This window comes from Ranitomeya imitator, chromosome 7 (assembly GCF_032444005.1).
Source record: "Ranitomeya imitator isolate aRanImi1 chromosome 7, aRanImi1.pri, whole genome shotgun sequence".
NCBI lineage: Eukaryota > Metazoa > Chordata > Amphibia > Anura > Dendrobatidae > Ranitomeya > Ranitomeya imitator.
Window position 1 is genome coordinate 124,117,831 of NC_091288.1, and position 26,910 is coordinate 124,144,740.

Genomic DNA, 26,910 nt, shown 5'->3' on the forward strand with positions numbered 1-26,910 from the left:
TTTGAGACCTATAATTTTTCCATATTTTGGTCCACAGAGTCATGTGAGGTCTTGTTTTTTGCGGGACGAGTTGACGTTTTTATTGGTTACATTTTTGGACACGTGACAGTTTTTGATCGCTTTTTATTCCGATTTTTGTGAGGCAGAATGACCAAAAACCAGCTATTCATGAATTTCTTTTGGGGGAGGCGTTTATACCGTTCCGCGTTTGGTAAAGTGGATGAAGCAGTTTTATTCGTCGGGTCAGTACGATTACAGCGATACCTCATTTATATCTTTTTTTATGTTTTGGCGCTTTTATACGATAAAAGCTATTTTATAGAAAAAATAATTATTTTGGCATCGCTTTATTCTCAGGACTATAACTTTTTTATTTTTTTGCTTATGCTTTGTGGCGGCTCGTTTTTTGCGGGACAAGATGACATTTTCATATGTATCATGGTTATTTATATCCGTCTTTTTGATCACGTGTTATTCCACTTTTTGTTTGGCGGTACGATAATAAAGCGTTGTTTTTTGGCTCGTTTTTTTTTTTTTTTCTTACGGTGTTCACTGAAGGGGTTAACAAGTGGGACAGTTTTATAGGTCGGGTCGTTACGGACGCAGCGATACTAAATGTGTACATTTATAGTTTTTTTTTTTCGATAAAGAAATGTATTTATGGGAATAATATTTTTTTTTATTTATTTATTTAGTAATTTTTTTTTTTTTTTTTATTTTTTTTTTTTACACATGTGGAAATTTTTTTTTTTTTACTTTTTTTACTTTGTCCCAGGGGGGGATATCACAGATCGCCGATCTTACAGTTTGCACAGCACTCTGTAAGATCGGCGATCTCATTCATCACTGCAGCGTTACCAAGTGCCTGCAGGCGACCCGGAAGTGCTCCCTGCAGGACCCGGATGCAGCCCCGCGGCCATTTTGGATCCGGGGACTGCAGGGAGAAGACGCTCGGTACACGGTGAGTACATCACCGTGTACCGATCGTCTCAGGGAAGCACGCAGGGAGCCCCCTCCCTGCTCGATGCTTCCCTGTACCGCCGGCACATCGCGATCATGTTTGATCGCGGTGTACCGGGGGTTAATGTGCCGGGGGCGGTCCGTGACCGCTCCTGGCACATAGTGCCAGATGTCAGCTGCGATAGTCAGCTGACACCCGGCCGCGATCGGCCGCGCTCCCCCCGTGAGCGCGGCCGATCGCATATGACGTACTATCCCGTCACTGGGAATTAAGTCCCAGGGCACCTCGACGGGATAGTACGTCATATGGGATTAAGGGGTTAAGATTAAAACTGATGAAAATAAACAATTTCAACCAAATTGATCATTTACCGGGTAAAAGGAAAACTAGGGCTACTTGCAGGAATTGAAGAAAATAATAAATATCTAAAACGCATTCTAATATAAAATTCCTGAATACATTTAACAAGCAAATTACAATAACTTTGTCTATGAAGGTAATTACAGAAACCTGCCCTGGAATCTAAGAAAAACTGAAGACAAAAAACCATAATGAGAATCTACCCTGTATTACATATGAGAATAGTAGTAGGACATAGAAATAACATAGGGTACTTCGCTAACACTATTTTCATCAACTACTTTTATTAGTTTTTTTCTATTAAAAGGGTTACAGTGTGAACCAACTTGTGCTTTCACTCTTTTCTTTGGTTTTGCTGTAGTTTCTTGTACTTTCTGCAGAGGTGAGGCTCCCCCATTTGAGCTAGACATTTCATCTATAGCATCCCATGCTGTTCTTTTTTGTACTGGTCTGTGTTTTCTTTCCAATTGAGCCATTGGACTGGAATGTGCACCCCTGCATTGGAGTGCTGTCGCATACCTCCCAATCGTCCCTCATTGTGCGGGACTGTCCCGGATTTGATGCTTGTCCCGGCTGTCCTGCACTGGACGCAGAGCGTCCCGCAGACAGAACAGGAGAAGCTGCTGTCACACCTTTTGTTAGGCCACGCCCGTTCCCATTCCATATGTTCCTGAGTCTTCAAGTGTGCGTCACAGTTCAGAGAGAGAGGGGACACCTGATGTGTACATAACACAGCCGAACACAGCCTGGGTGCCGGCGGCAATGTAAGCAGCAGACCATGAGTCGACTGGAGGCTAGCTAATGGGACAGATGCAGATCAGTGAGTAGTGGATGTCACAGAGATGACTCACTCCGTCCAGTGCATTGCAGAGGAGGAGCAGTTGCAGCTCCCTGGGAGAGAGTGACAACACTAATCAATGTGGCTGCTTTTTTTCCCCAGGCATAAAAGGGCTAAGCCTAAAGGTACCGTCACACTAAGCAACTTTTGAACGATAACGATAGTGATCCGTGACGTTGCAGCGTCCTGGATAGCGATATCGTTGTGTCTGACACGCAGCAGCGATCTGGATCCTGCTGTGACATCACTGGTGGGAGCTGAAAGTCCAGAACTTTTTTTTTCGTCGTTGGATCACCCACTGACATCGCTGGATTGGCGTGTGTGACGCCGATCCAGCGATGTGTTCACTGGTAACCAGGGTAAATATCGGGTTACTAAGCGCAGGGCCGCGCTTAGTAACCCGATATTTACCCTGGTTACCATTGTAAATGTAAAAAAAAAAAAAAAAACACTACATACTTACATTCCGGTGTCTGTCACGTCCCTCGCCTTCAGCTTCTCGCACTGACTGAGCGCCGGCCAGCCGTAAAGCAGAGCACAGCGGTGACGTCACCGCTGTTCTTTTTTTTTTTTATTCAAATAAATTTTTATTAAGAACAACAAGGCAATTAACATATTACATTTACATTTTCAATATAGAGTATTCCCCCCCCTCCCCCTTCAAACAGCCCCCTTCGATCCCAAAGCCCCCCACCCCCACCCCACAAAGCAGCTCATCTTGTTAATTACTACCATCATTAAAACAATAGAGTATCTAATCCCTCAACCATTCGTATAAGCCACACTTCACATTACTATCCCATAGCAATCCATGGAGACCACATTTTATTGAACGTTTCAGTTTTCCCTTTCTTCTTATAAATCCCTTTTTCTAGTGTCAGGCCCTGTTTCACATACTGGAGGAACTCTCCTCTTGACGGCGGCTCTTCCCTAATCCAGTTTCTAGCTATCACCTTCCTAGCCATATACAACAATCTGGCTATAGCTATCTTTAGGTGTTTATCCACTCCAATCTCATCCACGCATCCCAACAAACAGACAACTGGATCCCTTGGCACCGTGCATCCATACGCACCTTCCATACGACTCAAAACTACCACCCAGAAGGCAGCCAACCTCGGACATGTCCACATCATATGGAAAATGTCTGCATCCGTAGACTTACACCTCGGACATTCAGAGTCATTACGCAATCCTGCCTTATATAGCACCATCGGAGACCTATAAACTCTGTATCACATAGAGCTGTGACAGTCTATACGGTTCACTCAGCGACAGTCTTGGGATCCATTCCAACACCGACTCCCAAGTCTCGTTATCTATTGGGCCCAAATCCCTTTCCCATTTAGCTCTTGCTAAAAAGAAAAGTGTGCAACAGATCCCTGTACAGAGTGGATATGACTCCTCCAGTCGTCCCATCATTACACACATACTCCAGTACTATATCCCTTTGAATCCTAATACCTCCGTTCCTACTCTGAGCTCCAAAGGCATGCCTCATCCGCAAATATTGATACTCCCCTGCAGACCCAAGACCAAATTCCGCCTGCAATTGGGAAAATGATTTCAGTTCACCTTGTTCAATTATTTGATACACATACTGAATCCCTTTGCCCAACCACTATCAGTACCCCCAATGCCTCAAATTCTTTCAAATTGTTATTATGCCATAGCGGCGAGTATCTAGTCAAGTCCGTGATCCCACGTATGTGCCTCAATCTACTCCACAGCTTGCGTATCAACAGCAAAGTTGGATATAGCTTCCCCAAACTCTCCAAGGATCCATCCTCCAAACATTGCACCACTGGCCTTCTTTTTGTCACCACCTCCATCAACCGCTGTACTGCCCCAGATGACCCCCCATGCGCCCAGCCCCTTAAATGCTGACTCTGGGCTGCAAGAAAGTACAACTCAGGGTTAGGCAATGCCAGACCCCCATCATCCTTGGGTCGCTGAAGTGTCTCCAGTTTGATACGCGGATGCTGCCTCCCCCAAATCAGATTCCTAAACAGAGAGTTGATCTGTCTAAATTTCCCACGTGGTATCCAAACCGGCGCATTGTGAAGAATATACAATATTTTCGGCATCAGAATCATTTTGATAAGATTCACCCTGCCTACCACAGACAAATGTAGCTTAAGCCATGCATCCGCTTTTGCCTTGAGGGCACCCAAGATTGGAGTCAGATTCTCATGTATATAGTCAGTGACCGGCATAGATACCAATATTCCCAGGTACTTAAATTTACTCGTCACCTCCAGTCGCCCATCCTCCAATGGCTCCCCATCCACATCGTCCACCTTAAACAAGATAGACTTACTCCAATTTATCCTAAGTCCCGACACTGATCCGAATCGTTCAATAATCCCAATGGCTCCCTCCAAGGATGCAACCGGGTCAGCCAGAAACAACAAAATATCATCCGCATACAACGCCACCCTTTCTTCAATCACCCCATATTTAAACCCCGTCATCTCATCAGACTGTCGAAGCGTAGCGGCCAGTGTTTCCACCGCCAGAGCAAACAAAAGGGGGGAAAGCGGACACCCCTGTCTCGTCCCTCTAGCCAATTGTATGGTCCGTGACAACTCCCCGTTTACCCTAACCCTGGCCATCGGCATCGAGTACATTAATTGAATCCATGATATGAACTGCGGTCCAAACCCCATTCTTTGCAACACCTGCCAGAGATACCCCCACTCCACACTATCGAACGCCTTGTGAGCGTCTAAAGATGCAATAACTCTCTGGCCACAGTTATCGGCTTTGAGTTGCAAGTTCATATACAGCCTTCGTAGATTAATCGCAGTTGACCTATCAGGCATAAAGCCAGACTGGTCTGAGTGTATCAGGCCAGAAATAACACTTGTCAACCTCATCGCCAACACCTTAGCCAGGAGTTTAACGTCGATAGTAAGCAAAGAAATTGGCCGATATGAATCCGGCTGTGTCGGGTCTTTCCCCTCCTTTGGAATCACCACTATTGTGGCCTCCCGCATAGATGCCGGTAGCCTTCCACCATTCGTAGCCTCTTCCAAGACCGCCTTCAATTTAGGTATCAACACTTCCCCCAAGCTTTTATAAATTTCGGCAGGAAATCCGTCTACGCCAGGCGCCTTCCCATTAGCCAACGACTGCAATGCCCGTCCCAGTTCCTCCTCCGTAATGGGAGCCTCCAAATCCTCCCTAGCTGTGTCACTCAGCCTCGGGAGCTCCAACTCCTCAAGGAACGCCACCGTGTCCTCCATTGACCCATCTACCCGAGAGGAGTATAAGTCTGCGTAAAAATCTGCAAAAGTCTCCAAAATCTCTGAAGTCTCAGAAACAGCAACACCACTCCCAGTCACCAAAGAGTGAACAAAGGAAGTATTTCTCTGGGCAGATGCCACCAGCGACAGCAAATGACCCACTGATTCACCCTCCTGGTAATAGGCCAAATTCATGAATTCCCTCTTCCTTTCAGCCTTACTCAGCAAGACCGCCTCTAGCTGGCTTTGAGCTGCCTTTAACCTCCTCCCAGCCTCCAAAGTACCCATTATTACCATCTCATCTTCAGCCACCCTCAGCCCATCTATCGCCAGCCTCTCTGCCTCTCTCGATTTCCTCTTACACCTGCTAATATCCCTAAACAACAGCCCTCTCAAGTACGCTTTCATGGTTTCCCACACAGTAAGCACATCTACGCTACCCTCATTTATCTCAAAAAATTCCACCAATTCCTTCTTAATCTTCTCCAAGTCTATACTGTGTAGCCAATTAGGGTGAATTTTCCACTCCCTTCTGCTCCCGTTCCGTGTCCCCACTGATCGAAATTCCACTTCAACTGGACTATGGTCTGAGAGAGCCCTAGGTAAATATCGCACGTCCCTTACCATCGTATCTAGTAATCGGTTACCCAGTGCCAGATCAATCCTAGACAGCTTACCATGAGCTGGTGAGTAGCATGAATACGCCCTTTCCCCGATATGCCTAACTCTCCATAAATCAACCATGCCCACTTCCCCGACATAAGTCCCAAACGTAGAGGTATGTCCCGCCGTCCTATTCTGGGGGTTTTTGTTCTTATCCCAAAAGTCATCACATATATTATTAAGGTCGCCGATAATTAGTAATGGTAACGGTCCCCAGCGCTCTACCCTCTCCAGCACCTCTCTTATCTTCTTGCTTGAGTATGGGGGCGGAATATACATTGCCACTATACACATCAATACTCCATTCATTTTACATTTCACCACCACATACTGACCATCGACATCCTCTTTTACCATTACCTCCTCATACTGCACCCCCGCAGGTATTAACACAGACACACCCCTAGAATACGTCGAGAAAGTAGAATGATACGCCCTCTGTATCCAGCGCCTATTCAATATGTTCACCCTCTCCCGCACTAAATGTGTCTCCAGCAGGCATATCATTGAGACTTTCTGTTCTCGGACATACTGCAGACTTGCCGCCCGCCGTGTTTTATCTGCCAGACCTCTCACATTCCAACTCAATATTTTAATACAATCTCCCATCATGTGGCTCATCATTTCTTAAAGTATCCAATTTCCCAAGTATGAGCTGCCCCAACCCTCCCACCCCCCTTGCCCCCTCCCAACCTGCCCCCCTAACCCCTCCAATGTAACGCATTCTTCCTCTCATCAAGAGTGGGGCTCAACTGCCCACTGCGAACACTCTCCCTTACTTAACCCTCTCCATTCGCGTCCCGCTGCCATAGCAATCACAATTTCCCCCCCAACTTTCACTTTATTGTATCTTAACATTTCAACTTATATTACCATATAGAAAAAGTACCAAACCAGTTCACAGTACCCAGCATAACCCTCCTCCCCCGTACTTAGTAGTTGGTACTGTCCCCTCCGGCCATTCCTTCAATACGGCCCAGCAAAACCCCCAACAGTTGCTCAACTCTTTAACCATTGCTAACGAGCGCAGAACTCTCCTCCATCGACAGAGAAAACAAATCCCAACTGGATCTTGCCGAAATGTCAGTCGCCCATTCCCTTAAGTTTTTTCTCATGAGTATCAAGCCACTGGGTAGCGTCCTCCGGTGTCAGGAAAAAGTGGGTCTTATTAAAAGCCACCAGTCTCAGCTTGGCGGGAAACATCACTGAGTACTGCACTCCCAGCTCCCTCAGTCGTCGCTTGACTCCAGTAAACTTCATCCGCTGTTTCTGAACCGCAGCGGAATAATCCGGATAAATGGCGATTTTCTGACCTCCAGCCGTCAGATCCTCCATCTCTCTAGCCTTTCTAAGGATAATGTCTCTGTCCCTGTAGTTCAGTATTTTAGCAAGCATGGTACGGGGATTTGCTCCTGGGGCAGGGGGCTGCGGCGGGACCCTATGAGCCCGTTCCACAGCAAAGACTTTTGTCAACACTGTGCTCCCAATCTTCTCCAGCAGCCAGTTCTCCACAAACTCAGTGGGATTTCTCCCCTCAGTCTTTTCAGGCAGCCCCACTATACGTATATTATTTCTTCTGGATCTATTTTCCAGATCCTCATTTTTGGCAGCGAGCTCGGCTATTGCTTGGGCGAACTTCTTTTCAGCTTTTTGTAGCTTAACTATGTGATCTTCTGCCGTGCTCACCCTCTCCTCCACCACTCCTATACGTTTGTCCATTTTTTGCAGAGCCGCATTAATCTGTGCCGTGTCCCCTTTAACTTCCTGCATCTGCTGGGTCAAGGAGTTCAGGGATTGCTGACATGAAGAGATCAGTGTGATAACATCTCAGAGTCGGCTCCTCTCCCTGTGATATGCCTCCAGGTCCCCCACTAGCCCCAGCCATGCTGCCTCTCTCCTTCCCCCTCTGTACCTCATGCTGCTCGGCTGTGCTTGCTTCCTCCTCCTCCTGGTCAGCTCCAGCTCCAGATCCTGGTTCTGCCTCCTCAGCAGCCTCCACTCTGGCATACTGCTGCAGCTTTGCGGCCACCTCCATGCGCCGCTGACATGCGGCTTTCTCCTTCTCGGCATCTTGGCTGGCTCCTGCATCGCTGGTGCCAGCGTCTTTCTGCCGCCTCCTGGTCATCGCTGCCGACTCCGGACCTGCTGCTCCGCACCGCTGCACTCTCCGGACCTTCAGCCAGCCGGATTTAGGTGAGTTTACCCGAAAATCGGAGTTAAAGCAGGATTTTTGTCCTTATGGCAGCAGGAGCATTCTTCCCTGCTTCCACTCACATGGCCAGCTAGGACACGCCCCCCACCGCTGTTCTTTACGGCCGGCGCTCACAGTCAGTGCGGGAAGCTGAAGGCGAGGGACGTGACACACCGGAATGTAAGTATGTAGTGTTTTTTTTTTTACATTTACAATGGTAACCAGGGTAAACATCGGGTCACTAATCGCGGCCCAGCGCTTAGTAACCCGATGTTTACCCTGGTTACCCGGGGACCTCGGCGTCGCTGGAGAGCTGTCTGTGTGACAGCTCTCCAGCGACGCTGCAGCGATCGGCATCGTTGTCTATATCGCTGCAGCGTCGCTAAATGTGATGGTACCTTAAGCCCCTATGACAGTCAGTCACTGTATCATCATGTGCTAATTACAAGCTGCGGCTCCGCTCGGTGCACCTTGTACGCGCGCGCGTGGCTCCGCTCGGTGCACCTCGTACTGTGAAAGGTGTATGGAGTGGAGTCGTGTGTAAGAGGTGTATGGAGCCATGTGTATGAGGTGTACAGAGCACAGCCGCGTGTGTACGGAGCGTGTACGTGGTGTACGGAGCACAGCCGCGTGTGTACAATGTGTACGGAGCGGAGCAGCATGTGAAAGGTGTACGGAGCGGAGTCGTGTGTACGAGGTGTATGGAGCACAGTCGTGTGTACGAGGTGTATGGAGCACAGCCACGTGTGTACGAGATGTATGGAGAGGAGCCGTATGTGTATGAGGTGTACGCAGCAGAGCCGTGTGTGTGCAAGGTATACGGAGCGGAGCAGCGTGTGCAATGTGTATGGAGCGGAGTGGTGTGTGTACGAGGTGTACGGAGTAGTGCCGTGTGTACGAGATGTATGGAGCGGAGCCATGTGTGTATGAGGTGTATGGAGCGGAGCTAAATTTGTACGAGGTGTATGGAGCGGAGCTGAATGTGTACAAGGTGTACGGAGTGGAGCTGAATGTGTACGGAGCGGAGCCGTGTGTGTATGAGATGTATGGAGTGGAGCCGTGTGTACGGAGCGGAGCCGTGTGTGCAAAGTGTACGGAGCGCAGCCGTCTGTGTAGGAGTAGCTATGTGTGGCCATTATACGGTACGAAGTATCATGTGCGGCAAATATACAGTATGGAGCATCATGTGCCATCATTATACAGTATGGAGCATCATGTGTGGCCATTATACAGTATGGAGCATCATGTGTGGTCATTATACAGTATGGAGCATCATGTGCGGCCATTATACAGTATGGAGCATCATGTGCGGCAATTATACAGTATGGAGCATCATGTGCGACCATTATACAGTATTGAGCATCATGTGGGGTCGTTATACAGAATGGAGCACTATGTGTGGCCATTGTAGAGTATGGAGCATCATGTGCGGCCATTATACAGGATGGAGCATCATGTGCAGCCATTATACAGTATGGAGCATCATGTGCGGCCATTATACAGTATGGAGCATCATGTGCGGCCATTATACAGTATGGAGCATCATGTGCGGCCATTATACAGTATGGAGCATCATGTGCGGTCATTATACAGTATGGATCATCATGTGCGGCCATTATACAGTATGGAGCACTATGTGTGGCCATTGTAGAGTATGGAGCATCATGTGTGGCCATTATACAGTATGGAGCATCATGTGTGGTCATTATACAGTATGGAGCATCATGTGCGGCCATTATACAGTATGGAGCATCATGTGCGGCAATTATACAGTATGGAGCATCATGTGCGACCATTATACAGTATTGAGCATCATGTGGGGTCGTTATACAGAATGGAGCACTATGTGTGGCCATTGTAGAGTATGGAGCATCATGTGTGGCCATTATACAGTATGGAGCACTGTATGGCCATTATACAGTATGGAGCACTGTGGCCATATTTCTTTGTTTATAATTATTCTTTATGAACAGTGTGATCAGCAGTGCTAAATAGGTGTGGTTGGGACGTGGATATGAGTGTGACTAGTGAAGGGGTGTAGTCAGAGGCATGGCCTAAAATTTGCCGCGTTGCGCGCCGCAAACTTTGTCCCTCTTTCCCAGCTTCAAAAGTTGGGAGGTATGCTGTCGGCTGCTCCCTATTTCTACTTGGCTCTATCATAGAGAACACAGGAGTTTTCAACTGTAACAAGCTCATCTCGGTATGGGTGAGAGGGCAGAGATGGCTGCTGGCGAGACGATCAGCTGAACCAACATCCAGCCAACAGCCATGTAGAGTGTATGGGGAGGGGGCTTTAGGCTGAAGCCTATGAGCACGTGCAATGGGCAGCTCTGCTGCTGTGGCCTGGACATAGATGGCTTTGTATCATGTAGTATTAGGCTATGTGCACACGTTCAGGATTTTTAGCGTTTTTTCGGCCGTTTTCCACAAAAAAAAAACGCTTACATAAGCATCCCATAATTTTTAATTAGATTCCGCATTTTTTGTGCACATGCTGCATTTTTTTTCTGCAGCGGAATAGCATTCCGGAAAAAAACGCAGCATGTTCTTCCTTTGTGCGGAATCGCGGGGATTACGCACACATAGGAATGCATTGATCTGCTTACTTCCTTCATGGGGATATGCTCTCCTCCAGGCCCTGGGAACCATATACCTGTTTAAAAAAAAGAAAAAAAATTAATAAAAAAATCATGATATTCTCACCTTCCATCGGCCCCCGCAGCCTTCCATTCCTTGCGATGCTCCCATTCCCAGTAATGCCTTGCGACATTGACCTGTGATGACGTAGCAGTTTCGCGAGACCGCTACGTCATCTGGTGTCACTGCCACGAGGCATTACTGGGAACAGGAGCTGACGGGAGCATCGCGAGGAGCGGGAAAGGCTGCGGGGGCCGACGGAAGGTGAGAATATCACGATTATTTATTATTTTTAATATATTTATTTTTTTTACTATTGATGCTGCATAAGCAGCATCAATAGTAAAAGGTTGGTCACACTTGTCAAACACAAGGTTTGACATGTGTGACCAACCTGTCAATCAGTTTTCCAAGCGATGCTACAGATCGCTTGGAAAACGCTAGCATTCTGCAAGCCAATTACGCTTGCAAAACGCTAGTGTTTAGCAGGAATAAGCATGTGCATGCCAATTCTGCATGCATATTTCCCACGGCAGGGAGTGCAGAATTGCACGGCAATTCTGCAACGTGTGCACATAGCCTGAGGAAGATATAAATGCACTAATCTGTACAGTGCCCCCAACTTAAATGTATATAAGTAAAATGCAAATTAAATAGGACATTCAATAAAAGGTAAGGATTACACTGTGCCTATGTAATGTGAATAGGTGGATTCTTCATTCATCAAAAAATAGAAGAGTTGTGAAGCTCCAAGGTCTGTACTGTAATGTTTCATGTGATGCTTCGCTGGGAAATCCAAAAGAACTCGAAAGAAAAAAAAAAAAAAACACTTCCAGCCAATGAGATGTCTGTTTGGGGTATAGAAATCCTAAACACTGGAGGGTAGGTAACAATATACATCATTATCAGAAGCAAAAAGCAATTGGATTTTTAAATTACGGTAAATAAATTTAATCCAACAGGCTTAAATGGTGGAATTTAGGGGCTGGAATGAGATTGGTATGGTGCCATCTATATTTACCTATAAAACATCATGTAGTGCCTTGAAGCAGTAATCCCTGATGAAGGAGGACTATCTCTTTGAAACTCAAAGGATTGCTTTGTATTCCTTTTCGCCCAAGAATGCACCCATAGCAAGTGACGTCACCTTGGCTGGAAGTGACATTTTTTCTTTTGAGTGTTTGCACCGAATCTGTACCAGATTTCCCAGCAAAGCATTACATGAACCATTACAGTACAGACATTGGAACTTCACAGCTTTTCTATTTTCTGACGACTAAAGAATCCACCTATTCAAGTGTCTGACACAGACTCAACGTGTCGTATACTATTCACATTACATAGGCACAGTGTAATCCTTACCTTTTACTGAATGTCCTATTTCATTTGCATTTTACTTTGTATACATTTAAGTTGGTTCTACTGTACATATTGGCCGAGTTATATCCTCCTATCTCCAATTTCGTATTTCCAAACACAGTCAGTCAGCGTGTTATTTTATGCAGCTTTTTTTTTTACAATAGGATAGTGAGAGCACTTACAGTGAGTTCCATATATATTTGGACAGAGACAACATTTTTCTAATTTTGGTTATAGACATTACCACAATAAATTTTAAACAAAACAATTCAGATGCAGTTGAAGTTCAGACTTTCAGCTTTCATTTGAGGGTATCCACATTAAAATTGGATAAAGGGTTTAGGAGTTTCAGCTCCTTAACATGTGCCACCCTGTTTTTAAAGGGACCAATAGTAAAGAGACAGATTCATTAATTTTAAATAAAATGTTAATTTTTAGTACTTGGTTGAAAACCCTTTGTTGGCAAAGACTGCCTGTAGTCTTGAACCAATGGACATCACCGCATCAATGCGGTTTCCTCCTTTTTGATGCTCTGCCAGGCCTTCACTGCAATGGTTTTCAGTTGCTGTTTGTTTGTGGGCCTTTCTGTCTGAAGTTTAGTCTTTAACAAGTGAAATGCATACTCAATTGGGTTGAGATTAGGTGAATGACTTAGCCATTCAAGAATATTCCACTTCTTTGCTTTAATAAACTCCTGGGTTGCTTTGGCTTTTTGTTTTGGGTCATTGTCCATCTGTAGTATGAAACGACGACCAATCAATTTTGCTGCATTTGGCTGGATCTCAGTATGGCTCTGAATACCTCAGAATTCATTCGGCTGCTTTTGTCCTGTGTCACATCATCAATAAACACTAGTGACCCAGTGCCACTGGCAGCCATGCATGCCCAAGCCATCACACTGCCTCCTCCGTGTTTTACAGATGATGTGGTATGCTTTGGATCATGAGCTGTACCACGCCTTCGCTATACTTTTCGCTTTCCATCATTCTGGTAGAAGTTGATCTTGGCTTAATCTATCCAAAGAATGTTCTTCCAGAACGGTGCTGGCTTTTTTAGATGTTTAGCAAAGTTCAGTCTAGCCTTTTTATTCTTCATGCTTATGAGTGGCTTGCTCTGTGCAGTGAATCCTCTGTATTTACTTTCATGCAGTCTTCTCTTTATGGTAGATTTGGATATTGATACGCCGACCTCCTGGAGAGTGTTGTTCACTTGATTGGCTGTTGTGAAGGGGATTCTCTTCACCATGGAGATTATTCTGCGATCATCCACCACTGTTGTCTTCCGTGGGAACCCAGGTCTTTTTGCATTGATGAGTTCACCAGTGCTTTTCTTTCTCAGGATGTACCAAACTGTAGATTTTGCCACTCCTAATATTGTAGCAATTTCTCGGATGAGTTTTTTCTGTTTCCGCAGCTTAAGGATGGCTTGTTTCACCTGCATGAAGAGCTCCTTTGACTGCATGTTTACTTCACAGCAAACCCTTCCAAATCCAAGCACCACACCTCAAATCAACTCCAGACCTTTTATCTGCTTAATTGAGAATGACATAACGAAGGGATTACCCACACCTGTCCATGAAATAGCCTTGGAGTCAATTGTCCAATTACTTTTGGTCCCTTTAAAAACAGGGTGGCACGTTATGGAGCTGAAACTACTAAACCCTTCATCCAATTTTAATGTGAATACCCTCAAATGAAAGCTGAAAGTCTGAACTTCAACTGCATCTGAATTGTTTTGTTTAAAATTCATTGCGGTAATGTCTATAACCAAAATTAGAAAAATGTTGTCTCTGTCCAAATATATATGGACCTGTTTGTACATCTTATACAGTATAACATGTGGTATCAGCTATATAACAAGACGTTTGTCAGTATAATTCTCTAGCGATTACTTCCATAGACATGTTATTTGCCAATTATATGCATTTATTCAGACTGACTTTCCCTGGAAACCTTTTTCTTGCGTGTATCATGCTAGTCTGAAAGTTCAGTTTGTAGAATGATCATTTGACAGTTTTGAAGTTATTTTCACTCTTATGTGCCATTTTCCACCCACAAAATGAACCATGCTGAACTCAACTACAAAATATAAATGTGGCAGCACTTACCTGATGTGACCAACTAACTCGATCAACTTGTGGCTGAAAAAATAAGCAGTCAGTTCAGAAATGTGGCTCAGGACTGAGCAGACACCAAACAATGTTGTGGTTCCATTAAGGTCTTCGAGATGCCAGAAAAGGAAGGTGAAGACATATCCATAGCCAAATCCCATGAACCAGGCTACAAACAGAACAGATCCGTACTGTACGGTGCAAATGATCTTGACTAGATCCCAAAATCTGAAATGCTCGACCATCTCATCCTCACTTCTTCCTTCATTCGGATTTTGCACTGGAGATGTTTGGGCACTTGTCTCAACAGGAGAGATTTCCAAGTCTTCCCTGCTCTCTTCACTTGGTTTTAAATGATGGTAATAAAAGTGAAATTGTGTTGAGACAATGAGCGCCACAGACATCAGAACACCAAAGACAATAAAGGCAATACGGTAATTCTTGTAGTCTGGCTCCGTGCAGCCTTCTCCTTCAATGATCACATTGATGTGGGTGTGATCTATTCCTATTCCTATAGACAACATTGCTAGTCCCCAGCCAAGTGATCCCCACATCCTCTGCAATCCATAGCGGTCTCTGTGTTTGCCCAAATATTGGAGTGTTATTGTATCTACAATAGTAACAGCCGGGGCGCTGAAAAACTCTCCAATAATAACCACTAACAGAATTAACAGGAATATGGTTTCTACATCTTCTTGATTATACTGTAACATGGCATTAGAATTCCTTGTGATGGTGGTGGTAATGATGGTCGTTGTAATATTTCCGTCAGGACCAGCCAATGCTGGGGTGCTAGTGCCATTTACAACTTCTCTGACTACGCGATGGAAAGGGTTGGAAACCTGTTTGCTAAATAACTTCTTAGAATTAGAGACTTCCCATGCAAGAGGGTTATCCAGCAGATCCCTCTTCTGCCTGTTTTTGGTTACTATACCGCTTTCTTTGGTAATTTGGATTAGAGGCATAGGGGTTGTGTTAAAGGGACTGGAGTTTGTAGGTTTAACTGGAATAGGGATATTAGGCACACAAAGTAAAGCTGCTGGTTTCACAAATCCAATCCCCAAATTGAATAACACCCAGCAAAGTACTGAAAACAGTAAGACTATCTTTCCCTTTCTGAATCTGTCAGCTATTACTCCCCAGAAGGGAGCACTGCAAAATTCTATAAAATATCTAATGCCAACTAATAACCCGCTTTGGGTGGGGGACATGCCCAACTGTTTATAGTACACTGCTAATAAAGGATAGAGAGACCCATAAGCAGAGTAAAAAAAGAAGTAGAACACTTTGGATATCAGAAGGTCATTGTTAATCTTGATGCAGTGCTTTTCCAGCCAGTCCATGTCCTGATCTTCTGTGGCCAAATTATCAGGAACTTGAGCATTTCCACTACTTTCCACAGCTTGCTCTGTGGAGACACCATTGATAGGATCAGCAAGAACATATTTCCTCTTCTGTTCCTCCTCATCCTCAGATAATATGGCAACTTTATCTCCTGTAGCCATGGCCATTCAGAAGTAGCTAATTTCTAGCAAGATCCAAGTACATCAGCCCTGAAAGAAACAGAAGAGCGAAATGTGAAGTGTGACATACAGTATTGTGCTGCATCATAGAAAATCTACTGTGCAGAGATACGGGGGTATCATTTTGCCACCGTAACAAACCATGTGTAAGCTGTTCTGGAGGCTCGGTCTACTCTCACCACATAAAATCAAACAAGCAAAAAGGTAGGAGTTTAAAACTCGGGGGGGAAAAAAAAAAAAAGAACTAGAGAACGAATATTTACAAGCTGGTAATTTAGGGAGAAAATAAAACTGTTGGGGAGAAACTATAAAAATACAAAGCATTGGGGAGATCAAAACTGGAAAGTTAGAAATGTGATAAGTGTCCTGCAGCAACCAATCAGAAGGCTGCTTTGTCTTTATTTATGAGCCACTGAACTAGAGCTAGAGTTAACTGCTTATGTACAACATTCCCCTCTGCTTCCAGTCCCTCCACATTGAGGAATCTCACCAATAACTTTATGGAGACCGATATGTGATCTGAATCACAGGCATATATATATTAAGATGTATTAGTTTGTCCGTTTCTGCACCTGCTACTCAGCACGGGGTGGAGTGCTACCTCTTATCTCACAGGTATCCAACATAGAGCTCATTTCATGTTGTTACCCACAGTACTCATCCATAATCGCTGCTGGGACAGCGGTGATAATAGAAGAACATTCGTAAGTTCTCTGCTTTTTATTAGGAACAGCTACAAATATTGTTTTCCATAGACAACACCTGAAGCTTTCCCTGCATTACATATAGGACTCCATATTGAGCAGACTCGCACTTCAGATGGTCTGTAACAAAGGCTGATGTCATGATGAAATGCTCCCTTCTGTCACCACACCTTGTCTGACATACAGCACTCTGCCCCAGATGGCTAATTATTAACGTCACTGTCAGTACACGGAAGTGGATATTCCACCTGATTACTACCATATTTTTCTGACCATAAGACGCACTTTTTTCCTCCAAATTTGAGAGGAAAGTGTGGGTGCGTCTTATGGTAGGGATGTAACTTGGGAGGGGGCAGCAGTGAGTGGGATTGCACTGGGAGGCAGGAGGCAGAAACATATCCCTGCTGGGCTTCAGGAATCAGTGCTGGGGAAACCACTGTCCCGATCATTAAAGTGCAGTGAATATTCATTAGCTGCTTCCCCGCCCACCTGTCAGCTGAGTGGTGAGCTGGGAGCAGCACATGAATACTCCTTCACAGGGACACACATGGTCTCCTCAGCTTGATTCCTGCAGCAGCTGGGGAGATCTGTGTGTCTGGTGGAGGAGGAGGCAGCAAGGGCCAGAGGGACAAGATCGCTGCATACCTGCCTGCAGGGGCTGTGCTGGATGGATGCTGAGTGCTCCAGCACAAGGACCTGTCTGATGTCAGGAGTGGGCGGGCTGGAGCATCACATGGCAGCACAGAGCCCTCCCTCTTCTGATGTCATCACAGGTCCTGCAGACACCACACTGCAATCTGCTGGCTTCCTCTTGTGCTGTGGAGAGGCAACAAGAGGGAGCGCTCTGTGGTGTCATGGGATGGGATGCTCCAGCATTTTACCTCACCACAGTGTGGCTGGCTGCCACAATTAAAAGGTTAGTCACTACAACACACAAAGCACTCTGCCACTCCTGTGGTGAACTATAACTCCCAGCATGCCATAGGAACTGCAGGACATGCTGGGAGTTATAGTTCTCCCACCTATAGTCCGAAAAATACAGTAATCACTGCAGAAAGAAGAGGCCGAAAAGACACTTTGAATAAACTGGAGCCTAATCTATACTGGTTTGAAGCCAGAAAATTACCACATAAAAAGTCTATTTCATACCATAATAAAGAGTTCAAAAACTGAAATCTACAGCAAGCCTGCAATAAAAGCCGCATACAGTTCTACAGTGTCCAGCAGATTTTACCATTGAAGTTGTAAAAAAGAGAAATAAGGAGTGAAGGCAAATCTACAACACAACGAACATGCTGGAGAAACCTGTGGCATGCACCAACGTTCACACTATGAACATTTATTTATTGTACGGAGCATTAACCTCTTAATGACCACCAATACGTCTTTTAACTGACCTGAGATACAATAGACTAGCCTCCCCATACAGGTGACAATCCAGCAGCTGTCAGTTGTACACTATAGCTGACAACTTGCTTCATCAGCCACGATTAGTGTGGTCACCGTCCATATCGGTTTAACCCCTTAGATGCTGCTGTCAATAGTGACTATATCATATCAATGGTTATCAGAGTGTGGCTTCTCCCTCTTTATCCCAATTGGTGCCCTCAGATCATAATTTTGTGGTCCTGATGTTTGCCATGGCAATTCATGACCAAATAGCGGCCTTTAGGTCTGCCGGCTGTAGACAAAATGACTAGTGATAAAAATTTCCCATTAAGTGTCACCTGCTTAACCCAGCAGGAAGTGCGGCGGCGTCTAAAAATCACTAAAATTGACAAATCTCCGGGCCCGGATGGGATACACCCCCGAGTACTGCAGGAATTAAGTACAGTCATTGATAGACCATTATTTTTAATCTTTAAAGACTCCATAATAACAGGGTCCGTACCACAGGGCTGGCTTATAGCAAATGTGGTGCCAATATTCAAAAAGGGGACAAAAACTGAACTCGGAAATTATAGGCCAGTAAGCTTAACCTCTACTGTGGGTAAAATCCTGGAGGGCATTCTAAGGGATGCTATATTGGAGTATCTGAAGAGGAATAACCTCATGACCCAGTATCCGCACGGGTTTACTGGGGACAGTTCATGTCAGACTAATTTGATCAGTTTCTATGAAGAGGTAAGTTCCGGATTGGACCAAGGGAACCCAGTGGATGTAGTGTATATGGACTTTTCAAAAGCTTTTGATACGGTGCCACACAAAAGGTTGATACATAAAATGAGAATAATGGGGATAGGGGAAAATATGTGCAAGTGGGTTGAGAGCTGGCTCAGGGATAGGAAACAAAGGGTGGTTATTAATGGAGCACACTCGGACTGGGTAGCGGTTAGCAGTCGGGTACCACAGGGGTCAGTATTGGGCCCTCTTCTTTTTAACATATTTATTAATGACCTTGTAGGGGGCATTCAGAGTAGAAATTCAATATTTGCAGATGACACTAAACTCTGCATGGTAATCAATACAGAGGAGGACAATTTTATATTACAGGATGATTTATGTAAACTAGAAGCTTGGGCTGATAAATGGCAAATGAGCTTTAATGGGGATAAATGTAAGGTCATGCACTTGGGTAGAAGTAATAAGATGTATAATTATGTGCTTAATTCTAAAACTCTGGGCAAAACCGTCAATGAAAAAGACCTGGGTGTATGGGTGGATGACAAACTCATTCAGTGGCCAGTGTCAGGCAGCTGCTACAAAGGCAAATAAAATAATGGGATGCATTAAAAGAAGCATAGATGCTCATGAGGAGAGCATAATTTTACCTCTATACAAGTCACTAGTTCGACCACACTTACAATACTGTGCACAGTTCTGGTCTCCGGTGTATAAGAAAGACATAGCTGAACTAAAGCGGGTGCAGAGAAGAGCGACCAAGGTTATTAGAGGACTGGGGGGTCTGCAATACCAAGATAGGTTATTACACTTTGGGCTATTTAGTTTGGAAAAACGAAGACTAAGGGGTGATCTTATTTTAATGTATAAATATATGAGGGGACAGTACAAAGACCTTTCTGATGATCTTTTTAATCATAGACCTGAAACAGGGACAAGGGGGCATCCTCTGCGTTTGGAGGAAAAAAGGTTTAAGCATAATAACAGACGCGGATTCTTTACTGTAAGAGCAGTGAGACTATGGAACTCTTTGCCGTATGATGTTGTAATGAGTGATTCATTACTTACATTTAAGAGGGGACTGGATACCTTTCTGGAAAAGTATAATGTTACAGGGTATATACACTAGATTCCTTGATGGGGCGTTGATCCAGGGAACTAGTCTGATTGCCGTATGTGGAGTCGGGAAGGAATTTTTTTCCCCAATGTGGAGCATACTCTTTGCCACATGGGGTTTTCTTGCCTTCCTCTGGATCAACATGTTAGGGCATGTTAAGTTAGGCTATGGGTTGAACTAGATGGACTTCTAGTCTTCCTTCAACCTGCACAAAAGCTGTTCTACCCTGTATGCACACATTGATTTTTCCTCTCTGAACCCTGTTCACACAGGTTATATACAGATGATCAGGTTTTTAAATACATCAGATAGGGATTGCATACATTAGTTAGGACTGCTCTGATAAGAGTATACCGTGAAGATTGGTAGAGCAGCTTAGTATACATTTTTTGCAAAAAACGTATCAACCAAATACCCTGTTTTTTACATCTTTTACTAGCACTTGCGGATTACTGCAACATTTTTTCAAACTGAGTGTTTTTGGTTTTACTATTCTCTTTTGTGTCTTCAGGTTTCTTGGTGGTGTGTGAACATGATCATAGAGACTTGTTCACTGTGCAAGTAGCCCATGTGTTCCTGCTTCCATAATTGTTCTCTTGTGTCTACAAGACTGGGGAGTTCCACCACTCCTCTTGGGCTATCTGCACAAAAGCTGTTCTACCCTGTATGCACACATTGATTTTTCCTCTCTGAACCCTGTTCACACAGGTTATATACAGATGATCAGGTTTTTAAATACATCAGATAGGGATTGCATACATTAGTTAGGACTGCTCTGATAAGGGTATACCGTGAAGATTGGTAGAGCAGCTTAGTATACATTTTTTGCAAAAAACGTATCAACCAAATACCCTGTTTTTTACATCTTTTACTAGCACTTGCGGATTACTGCAACATTTTTTCAAACTGAGTGTTTTTGGTTTTACTATTCTCTTTTGTGTCTTCAGGTTTCTTGGTGGTGTGTGAACATGATCATACAGACTTGTTCACTGTGCAAGTAGCCCATGTGTTCCTGTTTCCTTAATATCTATGTAGCTATGTAACTATGTAATCTGTTCAGAAGTTAGCAGCATTTAGGTGGTAAAAATACACATTTTCATTCCTGTCATGCCACTTTGCATTAATTCCTGAAAATCACCTGAAGGGTTAGTAAACTACCTGACTGCAGTTTTTAATATTTCAGGGGGTACTGTTTTTAAAATGGCATAACTTTTGGGGGTTTCCCAATATATGGGACCCCTAAAGTCACTTCAAACAATGATGGGTACCTAAAAATAAAAAATAAAAATTTGTAAACTTCCTAGAAAAAAATACTGCTACATTTTTAAACCTCCTAAAATGCTACCAAAATAAAAGAACATTTTACAAATAGTGCTGATGTAAAGCAGGCATGAGGGAAATGTTATTTATTAATGTTTTGCTGTGGTATGACTATCTAGATTAAAGGGATAATCATTCAAAATTTGAAAATTGCAAGTTTAACATTTTTCTCAAATTTCAGATTTTTTTTATTAATAAGCACAAAACATATCAACCTAAATTTACTATTATCATAAAGTATAATGTGTCACGAAAAAACAACCTCAAAATCACTGGGATTTGTTGAAGCGTTCCAGAGTTATTACCGAATAAAGTGACACTGGTCAGATTTTAAAAAAAATTTGGCTCCATCACTAAGGGGTTAAAATCGGGGCTGTGGAGTCGGTAAGCCAAAACCTCTGACTAACTTCAACTCCTCAATTCCCATGACACTGACTCCAACTCCGACTCAGACTTCCTCATACATAGGTCATGTTTACGTGATACATTTACTGTAGTAAAATGGTAACATCAGACTTTTAATCTTTATTATTTAACAATTATCAAGCCATTTAGTTAAAACAAAATATATTTATTGGAATACAACTTTAGAACAAGAAAAACTTTGCATAGTTACAATGTGTTATTCACTCTGCTGTAAGTGGAAAAAAACCGTTTTCAACAAAAACATACTGAATAGCATTTGTGCAGTCTATGAATTTGTTCTGAGAAATAGTATCGCCTTCATCAGATCCTCCTTCATGGATGACCCCACATCTGACCTAATTATTTTAAGGCTAGAGAACAACCTCTCTACACTAACTTGGGTTGGTGGCAAAGCAGTAACCACATGGGCAACATCTTTAACAATATGAGGGTATAAAGGAATTGCCTCGTGCAGTTTGAACTCATAGTTCTTTGAGAGCAAGTGAAAAATGTTGCTGAAATATGGTCAGTTTTTTATGGGAGTGGAATCTTTTTCCCTGCAGCAACGCTTTGCCTGCTCCATATTGTACAAATACTTGTCTAAATCAAACTCCCTGATGAGGAAGAACGGCAGCTGCAGCACTGGCTGGACCCGAGTCATCTTGCTCTTGGCCGTCCTGTAGCCCACTCATCCTAACGGCTACCTCAATCAAAGCTTCTTTTTCTTTAGTAGGCCGTTGATCATCCAGCAATATACGATGACTCGAGTCCACATAAACAGCTGCCAGAAGAATTTTATTTTCTAATAGCAGTGTCTCTCCGTTTCATTGAAGCAGCAATGCCATCTGCAATTAAACCTCATCTTTGGGACAGGTAAAACAACAAGTTTTTCCACTCCTTTATAAAAATGCCAGGAGTTAAATCCTCAGCTTGTAACTTTTTAGTCACTGTAAATAGGTGATGAAGCAATTCCTTCAATTCAGCCACCTGTGTCCATTGACCTTCATGTAGTGTTACTTGAGGGTTAGCCATATCTACAAGGAAGGGTTTCAGCTCAAGCAAATCGCTCAATCATTAAAGGGAACCTGTCACCTGAATTTGGCGGGACTGGTTTTGGGTCATATGGGCAGAGTTTTCGGGTGTTTGATTCACCCTTTCCTTACCTGCTGGCTGCATGCTGGCTGCAATATTGGATTGAAGTTCATTCTCTGTCCTCCGTAGTACACACCTGCGCAAAGTAATCTTACCTTTGACCTGTTTTCAGCCCTTGAGGATTGCAGTTTGACACCTCTGCTTTAGGATGTACTTACCACCTTTAATCCTGCTTTCCTGTTCACTCCAGAAATTCTGACATGAATGTAAGGCTACGTTCACATTAGCGTTCCGCTAATGTGCGTCGGAGTTGCGTCGGCGACGCATCAGCGACGCACGCGTCATGCGCCCCTATGTTTAACATGGGGGACGCATGCGTTTTTGATTGTTGCGTTTTCCGACACGTGAGTCTTTTTTGACGCTAGCGTCGGACCAAGAAAACGCAACAAGTTGCATTTTTCTTGCGTCCGATTTTCGTCAAAAAATGACGCACGCGTCGCAAAACGCAGCGTTTTTGCGTGTGTTTGCGCGCGTTTTTCGGTGCGTTGTGCGTCACGGACGAAGCGGCGCACAACGCTAATGTGAACGTAGCCTTAGCTTTCCTTCCCTGTGTGTTTATTTTTTCCCTTTATCTGTAGAGGAGGAGCTTCACTACTTATCATGAACATAAACTGCAGCACATATTCATCTCAGCTAAAAGTCTAGACCTTAGATCAGGAATAGGACAGACATTTATAGGACACTAGGTGGTGGCCAGATTCTAACGCATCGGGTATTCTAGAATATGCATGTCCACATAGTATATTGCCCAGGAACGTACTATATTACCCAGTCACGTACTATACTGCCCAGCGACGTACTATATTGCACAGCGACGTACTATATTGCACAGCGACGTAGTATACAGCAGAGCCACGTAGTATATTGCCCAGCCACGTAGTATATTTCCCAGTCACGTAGTATACAGCACAGACACGTAGTATATTGCCCAGCTACGTAGTATATTGCCCAGGCACGTTTGTAACAGGTTACAAAATAAAAAAAAACAAAACATATACTCACCATCCGAAGAGCCCGTTGTAGTTCCGGCGCTTGTGTGCGGTGCACCCGGCAGGTTCCGGTCCCAGGATTGGTATGAGCGCAGGACCTGTGATGATGTCACGGTCACATGACATCATGGAAGGTCCTTCTCCCATAGCATCTTTGGAAGCGGAACCTGCCGCTTGCAGTGCCGAGGACAGGACGCGACGGCGGAGGGTGAGAAAAACTTTTATTATTTTTAAAATTAGATTGTTTTACTATTGATGCTGCATATGCAGCATCAATAGTAAAAAGTTGGTCACACAGGGTTAATAGCTGCGTAACCGGAGTGTGCTACACCGCGGTCCGGTAACGCTGGCATTAACCCTGTGTGAGGGCCGACTGGAGGGGAGTATGGAGCGGGCACTGACTGACTACGGGGAGGAAAGAGCGGCTATATTGCCGCCGAACTGCGGGCGTCGCTGATTGGTCGTGGGCGTTTTGCCACGACCAATCAGCGACTTGGATTCCATGACAGACAGAGGCCACGACCAATGAATATCTGTGACAGAAAGACAGATATAAAGACGGAAGTGACCCTTAGACAATTATATAGTAGATTTGATAACTTTTCCAAATTCTTATGAAAAAAAAATTCCCCACAAACTGCACTTAACTACTGCACCCAATTTATTATATATTTTAGGAGTCGGTCCATTTTATACCGACTCCACAGCCCTGATTAAAATGCTTGTCAGATGCCCAACCACAGCTCATTCTCCATAGGGCTGCTGAAAAAGCCAAGCATAGCGCCCTGCAGCCACATGTGGAATGAATGGAGGGCGGTCAGGAATGTGAACTGCCCAGTCATCCTGAGATAGAAGTTCCCATTGCGCTGATTAGTGCAAGGCCCAGCGAACAGACAACCACCATCACCTATCCAATGGGTAGGCAATAGCTTGTTTTCACTGAACCACCCCTATACGTACAGTACTTGACTAACCAAGATAATGAAGGGGATTTCCAGCTATTACATGTGATGCTATATAGCTACGATTCCACTCCCAAAGTAGATTGGTTTAGAAATAACTGCACGACCATCTCTACCCTCGCCTATTGTATCCTCACCCAACCCTTGCAGATCGTGAGCCTTCGCGGGCAGGATCCTCTCTCCTCCTGTACCATTGTGACTTGTATTGTACTGTACTTGTTTTAACTATGTATACCCCTCCTCACATGTAAAGTGCCATGAAATAAATGGGCAATAATATTTAACAACTGAGCAAATACATTACATGTACCACATATCTGCATGCAAGAAACTAGTTGTTATTCTGTCCAACAAAAAAGCATAGTTACTTACCGATAACGGTATTTCTCAGAGCCCATGACAGCACCACAGAGAGGGGATCCGCCCTTCAGGGACAGGAAACCTACAGGATAAAAGGGCGGTAGCTCTTCCCTGCATCAGTTGGTTTACAGAGCATCGGAGGTCCTCCAGGTTAGTGACAACAAAAAATATACAATTTTATCGTATTGCTTAACAGTTGTACACCATGTCTATATAAAAAACACACTTCATACACCAAAATGTGCTCACCGCACATGTGATAAGCGGGTGCTGTCATGGGCTCTGAGAAATACCGTTATCGGTAAGTAACAATGCTTTTCTCAGTCCCCCATGACAGCACCACAGAGAGAATTGCAGAGATTGTTGCTTAGGGAGGGACCACAGCCTGCAGAACCCTTCTTCCAAAGGTTAAGTCAGATGAAGAGGCTGGGTCTAGATAGTAGTGTCTAAAAAAGGTTGAAGGTGATGACCAGGTGGCCACCTTACAGACTTGATCTAAGGGTACCTCCGACCTTTCAGCACAGGAGGTCGCCATAGCCCTTGTAGAATGGCCTTTCAGCCCCTCCGGAACTGCGATCCCGATAGATGAGTACGCCAAGGCTATCGCATCTGTTATCCAACGTGCTATAGGGCCCCTGGAAGCTCTGAGTCCTTTCCTGGGTCCCTGGAAGCAGATAAAAAGAGACCCTTCCTTCCTATGCCGCTGGGTGAATTCTAGGTACTGAACTAGACACCTCACATCTAATGTGTGGAATTTTTCTTCTTTCTTATTTTTAGGGTCTGGACAGAAGGAAGGATTAGCTCCCGAATCCTATGGAATATGGACGCTACTTTGGGTAGATAGGCAGGGTCAGTTTTTAGGATAATCTTATCCAGGATTTTTGTAAACGGAAGAGACGCGGACAGGGCTTGGAGATCACTTATTATTAAGTGATAAGATTTTAAGGGGTATTGACTCTATAGGCTCAAACAGGGATTCTGTTAAAGCTGATAAGACTAGGTTCAAGTCCAAAGCTGGTAACCTTTGTATGGTTTGTCGGTCTAGATCTTGCAGTGGCTCTTAATAAAACGTGTTACCCAAGGGTTGGCAGCTATATTTTTACAGTACAATGCTCCTAGAGCCGCTATCTGTACTTTTAAGGTACTTACTGAGAGGCCCAGATTTAGACCTTTCTGTAGAAATTCTAATACCTCAGCAATTGGGACCCCCTCTTGTAATCTTACCCCGAAGGTAGACAAAACATTTTTTTTCCAGGTTTTGCCATAGATTTTAGTGGTCACGGTTTTCCTACTTTTCATTAGTGTGGAGACTAACTTATCCGAAGAACATCTTTCCTTCAGTAGTGACCTTTTAAATTCCATGCTGTTAAGTGGAGATTCTCTGACTGAGGGTGGAACACCGGTCCCTGTGATAGGAGGTCCGGAAGAACCCAAGGATCGGTGACCGATAGCATCCTCAGCCAGGAGAACCAGGTTCTTTTGGGCCAGAAGGCGGCTAGGATGAGCCTGGACCTGACCTCCCTGACCTTTCGCAGAACTGCCGAGATGAGGATAGTTGGGGGAAAGGTATACACAAGACTGTGTCCAAGGAATCGTGAATGCATCTAAGGCCTGAGGGTTCCCCCTGGGGGTCTAGGGAACAAAAGACTTTCACCTTAGTGTTGCACATATTGGCAAAAAGGTCTACTACAGGGATTCCCCAAAGCACTGTGATCTGATCGAAAATGTACTGATTTAGTGTCCATTCTCCCTGTTTTAATTTGGTACGGCTCAGAAAGTCTGATTTCCGATTCTCTACTCCTCTTAAATGCAACGCGGAGAGGGATAGGAAGTTGTTCTCTACTAAGCTGAAAATTTCAGAGGCGGTTTCCATTAGTGTTTGAGACCTGG

The 26,910-nt window shown here is 44.4% G+C and overlaps 1 protein-coding gene across 1 annotated transcript in view; it reads right to left on the minus strand.

Annotated features, from left to right (window-relative positions):
• The window catches only part of MFSD6 (major facilitator superfamily domain containing 6), a 423,265-nt gene that overhangs the window by 332,763 nt on the left and 63,592 nt on the right, over window positions 1–26,910 (minus strand). Inside the window, exon 2 of the mRNA XM_069733788.1 lies at window positions 14,365–15,920. Within this exon, the coding sequence (XP_069589889.1) occupies window positions 14,365–15,878 (1,514 nt within the window). The 5' untranslated portion in view covers window positions 15,879–15,920. The remainder of the gene's footprint in view (window positions 1–14,364; window positions 15,921–26,910) is intronic.